The 16641-nt window shown below is 44.7% G+C and overlaps 1 protein-coding gene across 1 annotated transcript; it reads left to right on the forward strand.

Moving 5' to 3' along the window:
• The first annotated feature begins 7438 nt into the window (after positions 1 to 7438).
• LOC120027194 (protein S100-A1-like) lies at positions 7439 to 9451 on the forward strand. The gene is made up of 3 exons (XM_038972082.1): positions 7439 to 7550; positions 8618 to 8783; positions 9199 to 9451. Exons 2-3 carry the CDS (start codon positions 8643 to 8645, stop codon positions 9355 to 9357), a joined length of 300 nt encoding a protein of 99 aa, XP_038828010.1. The 5' UTR covers positions 7439 to 7550; positions 8618 to 8642; the 3' UTR covers positions 9358 to 9451.
• The last annotated feature ends 7190 nt before the right edge of the window (positions 9452 to 16641 follow it).

Genomic DNA, 16641 nt, shown 5'->3' on the forward strand with positions numbered 1-16641 from the left:
ATGACCGAAAATAACTTCTGGACATAAGAACAGCGATTACTCAACTCGAACTGGGCAAAGATTTTTCTTTAAAGAGTCCAACGCGAAGCATATACTGCTTTCTCAGGAATGGTCCAAATCCCCATCATTTGCGTGAAGAAAAGACAGAGAAAAAGGGGGCGGAGGTCGGGCTGCCTTCTGAGAATTCGTAGGCAAGTGAGTAAACCCCCTCTACCATCAGTCTTATTAGCCAATGTGCAATCATTGGATAACAGGATGAGCTCCGATCAAGGATATCCTACCAACGGAACATTAAACACTGTAATATCTTATGTTTCACATAACGACGTGGCTGAACGACGACATGGATAACATACAGCTGGCGGGGTTTTCGGTCCATCGGCAAGATAGAACAGCTGCCTCTGGTAAGACAAGGGGTGGCGGTCTGTGTCTATTTGTAAATAACAGCTGGTGCACGAAATCTAATATTAACTAAGGTTTTGCTCGTCTGAGGTAGAGTATCTCATAAGCTAGCTGTAGACCACACTATTTACCAAGAGTTTTCATCTATATTTTTCGAAGCTGTCTATTTACCACCTGTCACGACTTCTGCCGAAGTTGGCTCCCCTGCCTGTTCGGGCGGTGCTCGGCGGTCGTCGTCACCGTCCTACTAGCCGCCACCGATCCCTTTTTCGTTTGTCTGTTTGTTTTGTCTTATTAGTTTCACCTGTGTTTCTGTTGTTTTCGTAAATGAGCTTCCCTATATTTAGTAGGTAGACCCGCCCTTGTTTTGTGCGGGATTGTCTTTATGTTACGTGTGTGTGTTTTAGGTAGAGGTGTATTATTTTTTCTATTTACTTGGTACCCTGTGTTTTGGGTTATCAAGTTGTTCTCTGCGCCCTGGATGTTTGGGCTTATCATTTTTTGTGCATTAGTAAAAGGGATATATTTTTTCCAAGTGGATCTCTCTCTGCGTCTTATTCCTTCACCCACCTAGTCCCGCGTGACAGAATCCCGCACCTAAACAAATGGAATCAGCAGGGGCAGCCGCATCTCCTCTCCCATCGATGGAGGAAAGGGTCCTCCATCATACCAGTGTTCTCCACAGGATTGGGTCAGCTATGGACCAAATGATGGAGAGGATGGATCGATGGGAGAGGAGTGGCCTTCCCACCTCATCTCCAGCACCCCCTCCTCCAGCACCTCCTGTTCCTGCTACCGCATCCAGCTCCGGGGTTCTTCGGCTGGCGCTCCCACGGAGTATGATGGAACGGCGGCTGGGTGTCAGGGTTTCCTTCTCCAACTGGAACTTTACCTGGCGACCGTTCGTCCTACTCCCTCCGGAGAGGAGAGCGTGAGCGCCCTCGTCTCCTGTCTGACTGGACGAGCTCTCGAGTGGGCCAACGCAGTGTGGAATGGCCCAGACTCGGCGAGGGATCATTACCCTGAGTTCACCCGCCGATTTCCGAGCTGTGTTTGACCACCCACCAGAGGGTCGTGCGGCGGGTGAACGGCTGTTCCACCTGCGTCAGGAGACGAAGAGCACACAGGACTTTGCCCTGGAGTTCAGGACCTTGGCCGCAGGAGCAGGGTGGAACGACAGGGCCTTAATAGACCATTTCCGATGTAGCCTTAGGGAGGACCTCCGCAGGGAGCTAGCGTGTCGGGACACCACCCTCACGCTGGATGAACTCATTGATATGGCCATCCGTCTCGACTACCTGCTGGCTGCCCGCGGACGTTCGGAACAGGTCCTGTCGTTTCCACCTCCCAGCCCTCCTGCTCCTATCCCTATGGAGTTAGGGGGCGCAGCGTCGAGGGGGACCGGAGGAGGAGTGTCCTCCTGCACCAGTTGTGGTCGGCGAGGGCACACGGCCGACCGGTGCTGGAGGAACTCGTCTGGGAGTCGGGAGGGCAGGCGGAGCACTACTCGATCACCCCAGGTGAGTCAGCACCAGACTTACCCAGAGCTTCCTGTCGGTCATATGTATGTGTTAACCTCTTTCCCCGGGTTTTCTCCCTCTCTACAGCATAAGGCGCTAGTCGATTCAGGCGCAGCTGGGAATTTCATAGATCGGGGGCTCGCGTTAAGGCTAGGGATTGCCCTTGTGTCGTTAGACCTACCTTTCCCTGTGCACTCCTTAGATAGCCGACCATTAGGGTCAGGAATGGTCAGGGAGGCCACGGTACCACTGGACATGGTAACGCAGGGTAGTCATAAGGAGCAGATTAGTCTGTTCCTTATCGACTCACCTGCGTTTCCAGTGGTGTTGGGAATTCCCTGGCTAGCTCAGCACAACCCGGTGATTTCTTGGTGACGGGGCTCTTAAGGGGTGGTCAGAGGAGTGTTCAGGCAGGTGTATAGGAGTTGCCGTTGGTGCGACTACGGTGGAGAGTCCAGACCAGGTTTCCACCGTGCGCATTCCCTCTGAATATGCCGATTTGGCTATCGCCTTCAGTAAAAAGAAGGCGACCCAATTACCACCCCATCGTAGAGGGGACTGCGCGATAAACCTCCTGGAGAACGCTGCACTTCCTAGGAGTCACGTGTATCCTTTGTCCCAGCAGGAGACAGTAGCTATGGAGACATATGTTACTGAATCACTGGGACAGGGATACATTCGGCCCTCCGCATCACCTGTCTCCTCAAGCTTCTTTTTTGTGAAGAAAGATGGCGGTTTACGCCCGTGCATTGATTATCGAGGTCTAAATTCCATCACAGTGGGGTTTAGTTACCCACTACCTCTCATCACTATGGCGGTGGAATCATTTCACGGGGCGCGCTTCTTCACAAAATTGGACCTGAGGAGTGCGTATAATCTGGTGCGTATCCGGGGAGGAGATGAGTGGAAAACCGCATTTAGTACTACATCTGGCCGTTATGAGTACCGCGTCATGCCATATGGGTTGAAAAATGCTCCAGCTGTCTTTCAATCCTTCGTAGATGAGATTCTCAGAGACCTGCTCGGGCAGGGAGTGGTAGTGTACATCGATGACATCTTGATCTACTCTGCCACACGCGCGGCGCATGTGTCTCTGGTGCTCTGCCACACGCGCGGCGCACTCTCCCCCCCTCGGGTCATCCTGGCATCGAGAGGACAGTGCGGAGTCTTAGAGGGAGATACTGGTGGCCCACGTTGGCTAAGGACGTGAGATTTTATGTCTCCTCCTGCTCGGTGTGCGCTCAGAGCAAGGCTCCTCGGCACTTGCCTAGAGGGAAGTTACAGCCCCTCCCCATTCCACAACGGCCGTGGACACACTTATCGGTGGACTTTCTTACCAATCTTCCCCCGTCCCAGGGAAGTACTACGATCCTGGTCGTTGTGGATCGGTTTTCTAAGTCCTGCCGTCTCATCCCGTTGCCCGGTCTCCCTACGGCCCTGCAGACTGCGGAGGCCTTGTTTACCCATGTCTTCCAGCACTATGGGGTGCCTGAGGACATCGTTTCTGATCGGGGCCCCCAAGTCACGTCCAGAGTTTGGAGGGCGTTTATGGAGAGACTGGGGGTCTCGGTCAGCTTGACCTCGGGTTTTCACCCCGAGAGTAATGGGCAGGTGGAGCGCGTAAACCAGGATGTGGGCAGGTTTCTGCGGTCATATTGCCGGGACCGGCCTGGTGAGTGGGCGAGGTATGTTCCTTGGGCTGAGCTCGCTCAGAACTCCCTCCGCCACTCCTCAACGAACATGTCCCCGTTTGAGTGTGTGTTAGGTTACCAGCCGGTCCTGGCCCCATGGCATCAGAGCCAGACCGAGGCTCCTGCGGTAGAGGAATGGGTACAGCGCTCCAAGGACACCTGGAAAGCCGTCCAGGAATCGCTAAGGTTAGCGGGACAACGGCAGAAGAGGAGCGCTGACCAGCACCGCAGTGAGGCCCCCGTGTTCACACCGGGGGACAGGGTCTGGCTCTCGACCCGAAACCTGCCTCTCCGCCTGCCCTGTCGGAAGCTGGGGCCGCAGTGTGTGGTGCCGTTTAAAGTCCTGAGGAGAATAAACGAGGTGTGTTATAGGTTACAACTTCCTAGGTATCACCGTATTAACCCCTCGTTTCATGTGTCTCTCCTCAGGCCGGTGGTGGCTGGTCCCCTGCAAGAAGGTGAGGTCCCTCCGCCCCCTCTGGAGATCGAGGGGTCCCCGGCATACACAGTACGTGGCATTCTGGACTCGAGACGCCGGGTGAGGGGCCTACAGTACCTCGTGGACTGGGAGGGGTACGGTCCGGAGGAGAGATGCTGGGTTCCGGTGGGGGACATTTTGAATCCTTCTCTACTGAGAGACTTCCACCGCCTCCACCCGGATCGCCCGGCACCTCGCCCTCCGGGTCGTCCTCGAGGCCGGTGGCGGCGCGCTGCAGGAGCCGCGCGTCAGGAGGGGGGTACTGTCACGACTTCAGCCGAAGTTGGCTCCCCTGCCTGTTCGGGCGGTGCTCGGTTGTCGTCGTCACCGTCCTACTAGCCGCCACCGATCCCTTTTTCGTTTGTCTGTTTGTTTTGTCTTATTAGTTTCACCTGTGTTTCTGTTGTTTTCGTAAATGAGCTTCCCTATATTTAGTAGGTAGACCCGCCCTTGTTTTGTGCGGGATTGTCTTTATGTTACGTGTGTGTGTTTTAGGTAGAGGTGTATTATTTTTTCTATTTACTTGGTACCCTGTGTTTTGGGTTATCAAGTTGTTCTCTGCGCCCTGGATGTTTGGGCTTATCATTTTTTGTGCATTAGTAAAAGGGATATATTTTTTCCAAGTGGATCTCTCTCTGCGTCTGATTCCTTCACCCACCTAGTCCCGCGTGACACCACCACAAACCGATGCTGGCACTCAGCGAGCTGTATACGGCCATAAGCAAACAGGAAAATGCTCATCCAGAGGCGACGCTCCCAGTGGCCGAGGACTTTAATGTAGGGAAACTTAACATCTGTTTTACCTCATTTCTAAATCAAATCGAATTGTATTTGTCACATGCGCCGAATACTATAAGTGTAGACTTTACAGTAAAATGCGAACTTACAAGCCCTTAACCAACAATGCATTTTTAAAACAAATAAGTGTTAAGTAAAAAATAGATAGGTAAAAAAACGAAGTAACAAATAATTAAATAGCAGCAGTAATATAACAGTAGCGAGGCTATATACAGGGGGTACCGGTACAGGGTCAATGTGCTGGGGCACCGGTTAGTCGAGGTAATTGAGGTAATATGTACATGTAGTTAAAGTGACTATGCATATATAATAAACAGAGAGTAGAAGCAGCGTAAAAGGGGGGGCAACGCAAATAGTCATTTGATGGGTAGTCATTTTTTTAGCTGTTCAGGAGTCTTATGGCTTGGCAGTAGAACTTAAGTCTTTTGGACCTTGACTTGGTGCTCCGGTACCACTTGCTGTGCGGTAGCAGAGAGAACAGTTGATAGCTAGGATGGCTGGAGTCTTTGACAATTTTTAGGGCCTTCCTGTGACACCGCCTGGTATAAAGGTCCTGGATGGCAGGAAGCTTGGCCCCAGTGATGTACTGGGCCGTACGCACTACCCTCTGTAGTGCCTTGTGGTCGGAGGCCGAGCAGTTGCCATACCAGGCGGTGTTGCAACCAGTCAGGATGCTCTCGATGGTGCAGCTGTAAAACCTTTTGAGGATCTGAGGACCCATGCCAAATCTTTTCAGTCTCCTGAGGGGGAAAAGGCTTTGTCGTGCCCTCTTTACACCTGTCTTGATGTGTTTGGACCATGATAGTTTGTTGTTGATGTGGACACCAAGGAACTTGACGCTCTCAACCTGCTCCACTACAGCCCCGTCGATGAGAATGGTGGCATGCTCCACCAGCATGTTAAATGTGCAACCAGAGGAGGAAAAAAAACTCTAGACCACCTTTACTCCACACACAGAGATGCGTACAAAGCTCTCCCTCGCCCTCCATTTGGCAAATCTGACCATAACTCTATCCTCCTGATTCTTGCTTACAATCAAAAACTAAAGCAGAAAGTACCAGTGACTCGCTCAATAAGGAAGTGGTCAGAGGACGCGGATACTAAGCTACAGAACTGATTTGCTAACAGACTGGTATATGTTTTGCAATGTCCCCACCCCACCCCACCCCACATTTTTACGCTGCTGCTGCTGCTACTCTGTATATTATCCATGCATAGTCACTTTACCTCTACCTACAGAATAACTAACCGGTGCCACCGCACATTGCCTCTGTACCGGAACTCCCTGTATATAGCCTCGCTACTGTTATTGTATTGTTGCTCCTTAATTATGTGTTAAATGTTTGTATTTTTCTTTCTTAACTGCGTTGTGGATCACTGGGACCAAGCTTCCTGACATCAAGAACCTATATACTAGGTGTTGTCAGAGGATGGCCCAAAAAATTGTTAAAGACTCCAGTCAACCAAGTCATAGACTGTTCTCTCTGTTACCGCACTGCAAGCCATACCAGAGCGCCAAGTCTAGGACCAAAAGGCTCCTTAACAGCTCCTTAAAGCCATAAGACTGCTGAACAACTAAACTAATCAAATGGCCACCCGGACTATTTACATTGAACCCCCCCTCGCAGTTTATTATCTATGCATAGTCACTTTACAAATTACCTCGATTAACCTGTACCCCGCACATTGACTCTGTCACGACTTCCACCGAAGTTGGTCCCTCTCCTTGTTCGGGCGGCGTTCGGAGGTCGAAGTCACCGACTTTCTAGCAATCGCTGATCCTCTTTTCATTTTCCTTTGGTTTTGTCTTGTATCACACCTGGTTCCAATCCCATCAATTACATGTTGTGTATTTAATCCTCTGTTCCCCCTCATGTCCTTGTCTGTGATTGTTTGTTTGTAAGCTATGTGCAAGTTATGTTCTGGTGCGCGAAGGGTTTTGTACCCACTGGTATTATTTTGTATATTTTGGTTTTCGGAGTTTTAAAGCACTTATTAAACTGCTCGGTTATACCAAGTTCGATCTCCTGCGCCTGACTTCCCGGCCACCAGCACGCACCCTCTTACAGACTCGGTACCGGTACCCCTGTATATAGCCTCGTTATTGTTATGTACATTTCTTGTCATTTTTTTTAACTTGAGTTTATTTAGTAAATGTTTTAACTATTTATTGAACTGCATTGTTGGTTAAGGACTTGTAAGTAAGCATATCACGGTTGTATTCGGCGCATGTTGACATAAAATTGTATTTGATAATGATAGGCTTGTTTGAGAAAGCACTATTGTCATTACAATCGATTATCATTTACACTAGGCTGTCTATTTGTCTTTACCTCACTTTCAATGTTCACTATTCTCTTTTATAAGTGGGAGATTAATCAAATTTAGGGCTATTAATCATTTCTAAAATAAAAATTGGCCCTACTTGTCATGTAAATGAGTAGGTCACTTTAATTTTAAATACACAACGCGAACTATTCGTTGACTGTGTTTGCAAGGTTTACCAATGTGACCTACTATATTGTTCAATATATCATTACTTCACTCAAGGCAGCGCATAGGCTACAGGGCGGCGCCTGTCTATAAATTCTCAGACGCAATATTTTTCTCAGCTCTGCACGATTCAACTCTCCTCAATCGCCAACTCCACACTCGTGAACGGTAAGAATTCAGCATCTGATACGTATACTCTTGTTGTCCGACTGGTAGTAAAAAAAAATGTCTACGAATGTAAAAGTCGCTTCAGAATAAATAGTTTGGTTAATCCTATCCGATCTCTTCCTCCAACTCTGGAACTAGTCAGCGGACTTGAAATACTTTAAGTCCTTCTTGGTTTTGTGCGATTGGCTTTGAAGTGCAGTTTTCTATGGGGTCGTTGTCATACTTTTCATCTGTAAATAAGTCAACATAAGTCACTTTTTACAGTCCATACTTACAGTAGTACCTTAAAGATTTTCAAACTTTATAGTTTCATAACTAAAAGAATCACATTTGTCGTAAGGACAAAAGAGCATTTCCAACATATAGAACCTAGAATGTTTGCTAAACAATTAGAGTATTATAATTGTGTGCATTATACTTTTTTGGTCTAAAAGAATCTGAGTTTGTAATATTATTTAACAATAAAGAAATTGACTGAAATAAAGGTGTGGCTCACTTTGAATAACTGGGTTAAGAGCTGACTGTGGATATGTACACACTTATTTCCTCACTGTTGGTGCAACCTCTTTCGCGAGTGGTTTCTTTCCTTTTACTCTACTTTCCTCGGTTTTGGACGACATTTTTTCCCAGTTCAGTCATTTCCTCCTCTCATACCACACCCTTTTTCATTGGCTCTCTTTTACGTTTCCCTTCTAATTCAACCAGGTAAAGTTAAATCACATGATCTGTGTGCTCTCTGTATCTGACTTGTGTATGTGAATGTATTTTGTGTTCTGTATTTGAGAGACAAGAACTTAGTAGTGATGCTGTGATCAACTTTTGTTGGTGATTTTATGGATTACTCATGTGAGCATTACTCATCGGAATGGGCAGGGCACATGGTGCTGATTTGAAACACACACACATTCAGATTACAAAATTCCCTCATGAAATATAGTTCCTTTAGTCAACGTCTTGTACAGTATTTGTTTTAAAAAATGATGCCAGAATAAAGATACATGTTAGTCACATGAATGCTTTGCTACCCTGTCATTCAAGTGTCATTTTTCTCTCGCTCTCTCTCTCAGTGCAACCTAACTTAGACCTGCAACCATGCCATCAGAACTGGAACGAGCAATGGAGTCCATGATCACTGTGTTCCACAAGTATGCTGCTAAGGAGGGCAATGGCAACACTCTGAGCCGCCGTGAGCTAAGGGACCTGATGGAGAACGAGCTCTCTGGCTTCCTCAAGGTGGCCATCTCTACTATGTCTGTGTATCACATGGCACCATAAGGCTCTGGTCAAAAGTTGTGCACTATTTAGGCAATAGGATGCTGTTTGGGACGTACAGTATATTATCTCTATTACTATATACTATTTTACTGTAGAAGCACTCCCTGATAATTTGATACAGAAATCATGCACATTTATGATTAGGGTCTGGAGTTTTTCCTGATCATGTGACTTGACCAGGAAAAACTCAGGGGCCCAGGTCATAAGGCCCAGAGTTTTCCTTGGTCAGGTGGTCCGCAAAAAAAAAATCTAACTACTTGTCATGTATCTGCCCAATAAAGAGTAGCGACGTCAACTGTTGTCCCCTAGTACTGTTTGTGAAATTACAGTATTTCCATGTAGTATTATTAAAACATCCCTGTCTTCCTTTCAGTCTCAGAAGGACCCAGCCACAGTAGACAAGATCATGAAGGATCTGGACTCTAATGGTGATGGAGAGGTGAACTTTGAGGAGTTTGTTTCTCTCGTTGTGGGCCTGTCCATCGCCTGTGAACAGTGCTACCAGATGCACAAGAAGAAGATGGGGAAGTGAGGGATGAGAGGAGGAAGGGGCGTGGAGAAAAGAAGGGTTCTAATTTTCCACTTTTGTAATGATCACACTGTCCATTAAACACAAAGACCAAGGAGTTGTCATTATTTTGTGTGTGTGTGCATGCATGCATTAAAGTAGTTATAGATGCAGGTTGTACATGTGTTATACTGTAGCTAGTCTATTGGAATTCAATTAGAGTAACAAAATATTGTAGATGTGTGTTTCTCTTTGTCTACAAAAAAAATGCATAATAGTCTTGGGGGAGGTTTCTTGGACACAGATTAGGCCACAGGAGATTGGTGGCACCTTAATTGGGGAGTATGGCCTCTTGTTAATGACTGGAGCAAAATTAATGGAATGGGAACAAATGTATCAAACACATGGTTTCCAGGTGTTTGATGCCATTCAACTTGCTCCATTATTATGAACCGTTCTCCTTTATAAAAAGCCATTTCAATGGATAATCGCTGTTGAGCTTGTTTTTGTTGTGGTCCAGAACTAGGATTGTGTCGGAGACTGCCCAGTAAAGACACCATGTCCTTTCACAGATTTACCTGTGATTTCAGTCTTGTACAGATTACATTTAGATTTGTCATTTAGCGGACACTCTTATCCAGAGCGACTTACAGCAGTGAGTCCATATCTTATCGTACTTAGCCACTCCTCAGTAAAAGGCACATGACAGCCCACTTGAAGTTTGCCGAAAGGCACCTAAAGGACTCTCAGACCATGGTTAACAAGATTCTCTGGTGTGATGAAACCAAGATTGAACTCTTGAATGCCAAGCGTCACGTCTGGAAGAAACCTGGCACCATCCCTACAGTGAAACATGGTGGCAGAAACATGCTGTGGGAATGTTTTTCAGCGGATAGGACTGGGAGACTAGTCAGGATCGAGGGAAAGCGTAGCAAAGTACAGAGAGATCCTTGATGAAAACCTGCTCAGGACTGAGGCAAAGGTTCACCTTCCAAGAAAACGACCCTAAGCACACAGCCAAGACAACGCAGGAGTGGCTTAGGGACAAGTCTCTGAATGTCCTTGAGTGGCCTGGACTTGAACCAGATCGAACATCTCTGGAGAGACCTGAAAATAGCTGTCCATCCAACCTGACAGAGCTTGAGAGGATCTGCAGAGAAGAAAGGGAGAAATTCCCCAAATACAGGTGTGCCAAGCTTGTAGCGTCATACCCAAGAAGACTCGAGGCTGTAATCACTGCCAAAGGTGCTTCAACAAAGTACTGTGTAAAGGGTCTGAATACTTATGTAAATGTAATTGATTTTAGAATAAGGCTGTAACGTAACAAAATGTGGAGAAAGTCAAGGGGTCTGAATACTTTCCGAATGCACTGTATGTAACAGAGGCCAACAAAATAACTGTAGGGTGGTTTAATTATAGGACACATAGTGGGCTGTATTTTCATGAAATTATTTTCCCACAAGGCCTTTCTCATCGTGTGTCATGGTCTGGTGCAAGTTGAGTAACAAAAGCTGTTATTTCCTCTCATTCTCTCTCTCTTGGCAGGACCTACCCTCTCTTGTTCTCTGAGTATACTTAGGCAGGGCCTACTTTGCTGCCAACCAATGTTATTGGTTACAAGGCAAACAGGGGTGTTGCTAGGTAACTGTGGGTTGAGGGGGAGGTTGCATAAACAGTATAAACACTGTATCCACATGAGTTACATGCCCATGTGACACACAAAGGGGTTTTTAGAATGGGGACTTCTCTCTGTATAATTTCATGACATCCTTTCTACTCACTTTGTGCTATGTGCATTTTACAGAATACTGTAATGCTGTATAGTGTACTGTGTTAAATGAGACAACAAAACTACAGTAATTGACATATTCTCAATTTAAGTGAGACAACACTAGATACATTCCCACTTCCCAGGGTGCAAAACTGGTTAAAAATACATAATTTCTACCAGTTTTGCAATTGAAACAAAATATTTTCAACCAGTTTTCCTCAATGGGTTGGAAGTCATTGATCATTGGTTTGAGAGTCTATATGTAAACACATTTTCGTGAAGAAAAAAAATCTGAGAATTTCGATTTCAACTATTTAGATACAATTTCCATTTTGGATAGTTCAATAAAACTAACTTATGTAGTTCCATTTACAATGCCTGTCTCAAAGTGCAGTACCAGTCAAAAGTTTAGACATGCCTACTCATTCAAGGGTTTTTCTTTATTTTTATTATTTTCTACATTGTAGAATAATAGTGAAGACAATAAAACTATGAAATAACACATATGGAATCATATAGTAACCAAAAAGGTGTTAAACAAATGTAAATATATTTTATATTTGAGATTCTTCAAAGTAGCCACCCTTCGCCTTGATGACATCTTTGCACTCTCTTGGCATTTTCTCAACCAGCTTCACGAGATAGTCACCTGGAATGCATTTCAATTAACAAGGTGTGCCTTGTTAAAAGTACATTTGTGGAATTTCTTCCCTTAAAACCTCTCCGGGATATGCGGGACGCTTGCGTCCCACTTGGCCAAAAGCCAGGGAAAATGCAGAGCGCCAAATTCAAATAAAATTATATAAAAATCAAACTTTCATTAAATCACACATGTAAGATACCAAATTAAAGCTACACTCGTTGTGAATCCAGCCAACATGTCAGATTTCAAAAAGGCTTTTCGGCGAAAGCATAGGATGCTATTATCTGATGATAGCACAACAGTAAACAAAGAGAGTGTAGCATATTTCAACCCTGCAGGCGCAACACAAAACGCAGAAATAAAATATAAATCATGCCTTACCTTTGACCAGTTTCTTTTGTTGGCACTCCAATATGTCCCATAAACATCACAAATGGTCCTTTTGTTCAATTAATTCCGTCCATATATATCCAAAATGTCAATTTATTTGGCGCGTTTGATCCAGAAAAAAACAGCTTCCAATTTGCGCAACGTCACTACAAAATATCTCAAAAGTTACATGTAAACTTTGCCAAAACATTTCAAACTACTTTTGTAATACAACTTTAGGTATTTTTAAACGTTAATAATCGATCAAATTGAAGACGGGTCTATCTGTTTTCAATACAGGAGGACAACAAACTAACGCTACTTTTCTAGTTTTGCGCAACTCTCAAACAGTACACATAACGTTACACTGATTCAAGATGGCCGCACTTCTTCATTGCACAAAGGAATAACCTCAACCAATTTCCAAAGACTGGTGACATCCAGTGGAAGCGGTAGGAACTGCAAACAAGTCCCTTAGAAATCTAGTATCCCAATGAAAACTCATTGAACAGACAGTGACCTCAAAAAAAGAATTATCTGAATGGTTAGTCCTCGGAGTTTTGCCTGCTACATAAGTTCTGTTATACTCACAGACATGATTCAAGCAGTTTTAGAAACTTCAGAGTGTTTTCTATCCAAATACTTCAGAGTGTTTTCTATCCAAATACTAATAATATGCATATCTTATATTCTGGGGATGAGTAGAAGGAAGTTGAAATTGGGCACGCTATTTATCCAAAAGTGAAAATGCTGCCCCCTATCCTAGAGAAGTTAATGCATTTGAGCCAAGCAGTCGTGTTGTGACAAGGTAGGGGTGGCATATAGAAGACCAAGTCCATATTATGGCAAGAACAGCTCAAATAAGCAAAGAGAAATTACAGTCCATCATTACTTTAAGACATGAAGGTCAGTCAGTACGGAACATTTAGAGAACTTTGAAAGTTTCTTCAAGTGCAGTTGTAAAAACAATCAAGCGCTATGATGAAACTGGCTCTCATGAGGACCGCCACAGGAAAGGAAGACCCAGAGTTACCTCTGCTGCGGATGATAAGTTCATTAGAGTTACCAGCCTCAGAAATTGCAGCCCAAATAAATGCTTCACAGAATTCAGGTAACAGACACATCTCAACATCAACTGTTCAGAGGTCACCGTGTGAATCAGGCCTTCATGGTCGAATTGCTGCAGAGAAACCACTACTAAAGGACACCAATAAGAAGAAGGGACTTGCTTGGGCCAAGAAACACGAGCAATGGACATTAGACCGGTGGAAATCTGTCCTTTGGTCTGCTGAGTCCAAATTTGAGATTTTTGGTTCCAACCGCCATGTCTTTGTGAGACGCACAGTAGGTGAACGGATGATCTCCGCATGTGTGGTTCCCACCGTGAAGCATGAAGGAGGAGGTGTGGGGGTGCTTTGCTGGTCACACAGCCAACAAGTGCTCAACATATGTTGAAATTGTTGGAAAAAACGTTCAAGACTGTTGGAAAAACATTCCAGGCGAAGCTGGTTGAGAGAATGCCAAGAGAGTGCAAAGCTGTCAAGGCAAAGGGTGGCTGCTTGGAAGAACCTTAAATATACAATAGATTTGTTTAACACTTTTGGGTTACTACATTATTCCATGTGTTATTTCATAGTTTTGATGTCTTCGCTATTATTTTACAATGTAGAAAATAGAAAAAGAAAGAAAAACCCTGGAATGAGCAGGTGTGTCCAAACCTTTGACTGGTACTGTATGTCTAATTGATTAAAAATAAGTACAAGGTTTGGCACTGACCAAAGTTCTTGTCTTCTGTATTCTGGAATAATGGTGATCAGGCCACAGTTCCATATTTGACCACTAGATGTCAGGAGAGTATGGCAATCCTACTGTTAAACTCTGAGCTATATGGAAGAAAACTAATTTAAAAAAGGGAGGGACTACAAGAATGAGTGCAACGAGAAACTCGTTTTCATATTCCATTGCAGAAGGATTTGCTGAGGTGTGCCTTAATAAATATAACCCAGGTCATTTGTTACTGTCAACCCTCACATACACAAACAACCACATAACACTGCTGCTTACATTAACCTCTACTGTGTGCTCTTCCTTTTGTATTTTCTGTCCTTTAAAGACAACAACGTTTAGATTGAGAGAAGGTGTTGGGGAGGGGGCAGTAGAGGGAAAGAAAGGCAGAGAGGAGTTCCACAGGGGAGGTCAGTCAAGTCAAATTAAAAATCTAATTGTATTTGTCACATGGTCCAAACACAACAGGTGTACCACTTTACCGTGAAATGCTTACTTACGAGCCCTTTCCCAACAATGCAGAGTTAAAAATAGAAAATAGTAACACAATAAACAATCATGAGGCTATATACAAAGACTTGGTACTGGTACTCTAAGGCCAAGGGGATATTCAGTGGTCATTTTTTTGTTTACATTTTTATTTAACCTTTATTTAACTAGGCAAGTCAGTTAAGAACAAATTCTTATTTACAATGACGGCCTAGGAACAGTGGGTTAACTGCCTTGTTCAGGGGCAGAACGACAGCTCAGGGGATTCGATCCAGCAACCTTTCGGTTACTGGCCCAACGCTCTAACCACTAGACTACCTGCCGCCCCAATCTTATAATCCTATAGATACCAAAGATAGTTGAAAGTTAGACCATTAAATTGGATCCTATTGTGTCGGAGGCTCATGCTATCTTGAAGACATGTTGAATTGAGGACGAATTCCAAGGAGGAATATATACAATGTATACACGTACAGACAAATGCAGAAATCCAAGAAAGTCCACATAATGCATCCTTGATTAAACCACTGACCATGCACACGCACACATCCATGCACACAAACACATTTATGCACACACGCACACACATGATGACCACCAAGACTGCATTGGTTGCAATAATGGTAGAGATGGGCCTGACGCTCAGATGTTCACAATTATGTTCAGTCAGGCGTCTGTCTGACTCATCTGCTCATGGTCATGTCAGTGAGTCACAATTCCAACCTCAGAAATGTGGAATTAAATCGCTGTGGAGGAAGAGTGGACCCACTCACTACCATAACACTCCCAGGTTTATCCAGTGAGTCAGGAGGAACTCCGTTTGCAGAACATAACTGGAACTAGTATACACGCACGCACGCACGCACGCACGCACGCACGCACGCACGCACGCACGCACGCACGCACGCACGCACGCACGCACACACACACACACACACACACACACACACACACACATTCAACTTCCTCACTGAGTCACACACACGAGGGATTTGAAGGAGAACCAGCCCCACACAGTAATCTAGATGCATATTTTTAGGAATAAAAGCATGCAGGGAGTTATGGGAGTGGTACATTAAGCATGCACTTCACTGTCTTTCTCTGTCTCCAATTCAAGCGTTACATTAAAAGAGCCAAGCCTGACAAATTACTCTGACTCAAAACAATAAACTGTTGGAATCTTTCAACCGTGTGCGGGTCAGCGGTCAGCGTTTCTATTATTCTTCTTACAAGCTTTAGAAAAGCATCACAAGATGAAGTTGATTATCATTTCTCAAAGCAACAAAGAAAGAGCACGGGACAGAGACTCTGCCTAGGCCTGTTTTGTGTGTGTGTGTGTGTGTGTGTGTGTGTGTGTGTGTGTGTGTGTGTGTGTGTGTGTGTGTGTGTGTGTGTGTGTGTGTGTGTGTGTGTGTGTGTGTGTGTGTGTGTGTGTGTGTGATGTAATGGCATATACAGTATTTTAGTGCAAGTAAAACCAGATATTAATGTGAAGAAGAGCTACAAAACAGAAATGATATAAGATGTGTTGGTGATTAAAAGTGTTTTCTTCTCAGTAAATACAGTAGTATTATGGTACAGTAACTCAATTACATTATTTATACATATTGTAAACGATTTATCCTCCAGTGAATACAGCCCATGCCTCCCAGTTGAAAGATGTTTGGTCAAGTTGTGAAGCAATTCCTATAAATGCATCTAAGAATCTAACTGGTGACTGAAGTTAATTGTGACCAAGGAAACCGCAGGCTTTTGGGACATGTTGTAATTATATAAATGATACTGCATGATTCACTCAGACAAGCAGGGCTGTGAAGCAATGTTCATTTCCCTCTGTTAAACACATATCCAGCCATAGGCTTGCGTCCCAAATGGCACCCTATTCCCTTTATAGTGCTTTTGACCAGGGCCCATCAAAAGTACTGCACTATGTAGGGAATAGGGTGCCGTTTGGGATGCAATCCTGTAGCGAAATTTGATTCTACATCTGCTGTCTTACCACACTTAAATAAGTTTAATGTGTTCTCATATAGTCAACTTTGCAATGGGCTACTTTTACTGTTCGAATGGAACTCATATTATACTGTATCTACAGTATGACTGCGCTTATCCATAAGTACAATGTAGTGCAAGTCTGTCGGACACTACGCTGTATGCGAACTTTAAACCACCAGTGCACAGTATCAATAACGTGTTGTCAATAACGCAGTGTCAACAAGACATACTAGCTGGCAGACTCAATGTTAGCGTC

Source organism: Salvelinus namaycush, chromosome 32 (assembly GCF_016432855.1).
Source record: "Salvelinus namaycush isolate Seneca chromosome 32, SaNama_1.0, whole genome shotgun sequence".
Classification (NCBI taxonomy): domain Eukaryota; kingdom Metazoa; phylum Chordata; class Actinopteri; order Salmoniformes; family Salmonidae; genus Salvelinus; species Salvelinus namaycush.

What these genes read in the sequence shown, in the direction of transcription:
- LOC120027194 (XM_038972082.1), top strand. Translation starts at nt 8,643, where the DNA reads ATGCCATCAGAACTGGAACGAGCAATGGAGTCCATGATCACTGTGTTC. An exon ending in AGCTCTCTGGCTTCCTCAAG is followed by an intron (nt 8,784 to 9,198) that starts GTGGCCATCTCT and finishes TCTTCCTTTCAG; the next exon opens with TCTCAGAAGGACCCAGCCAC.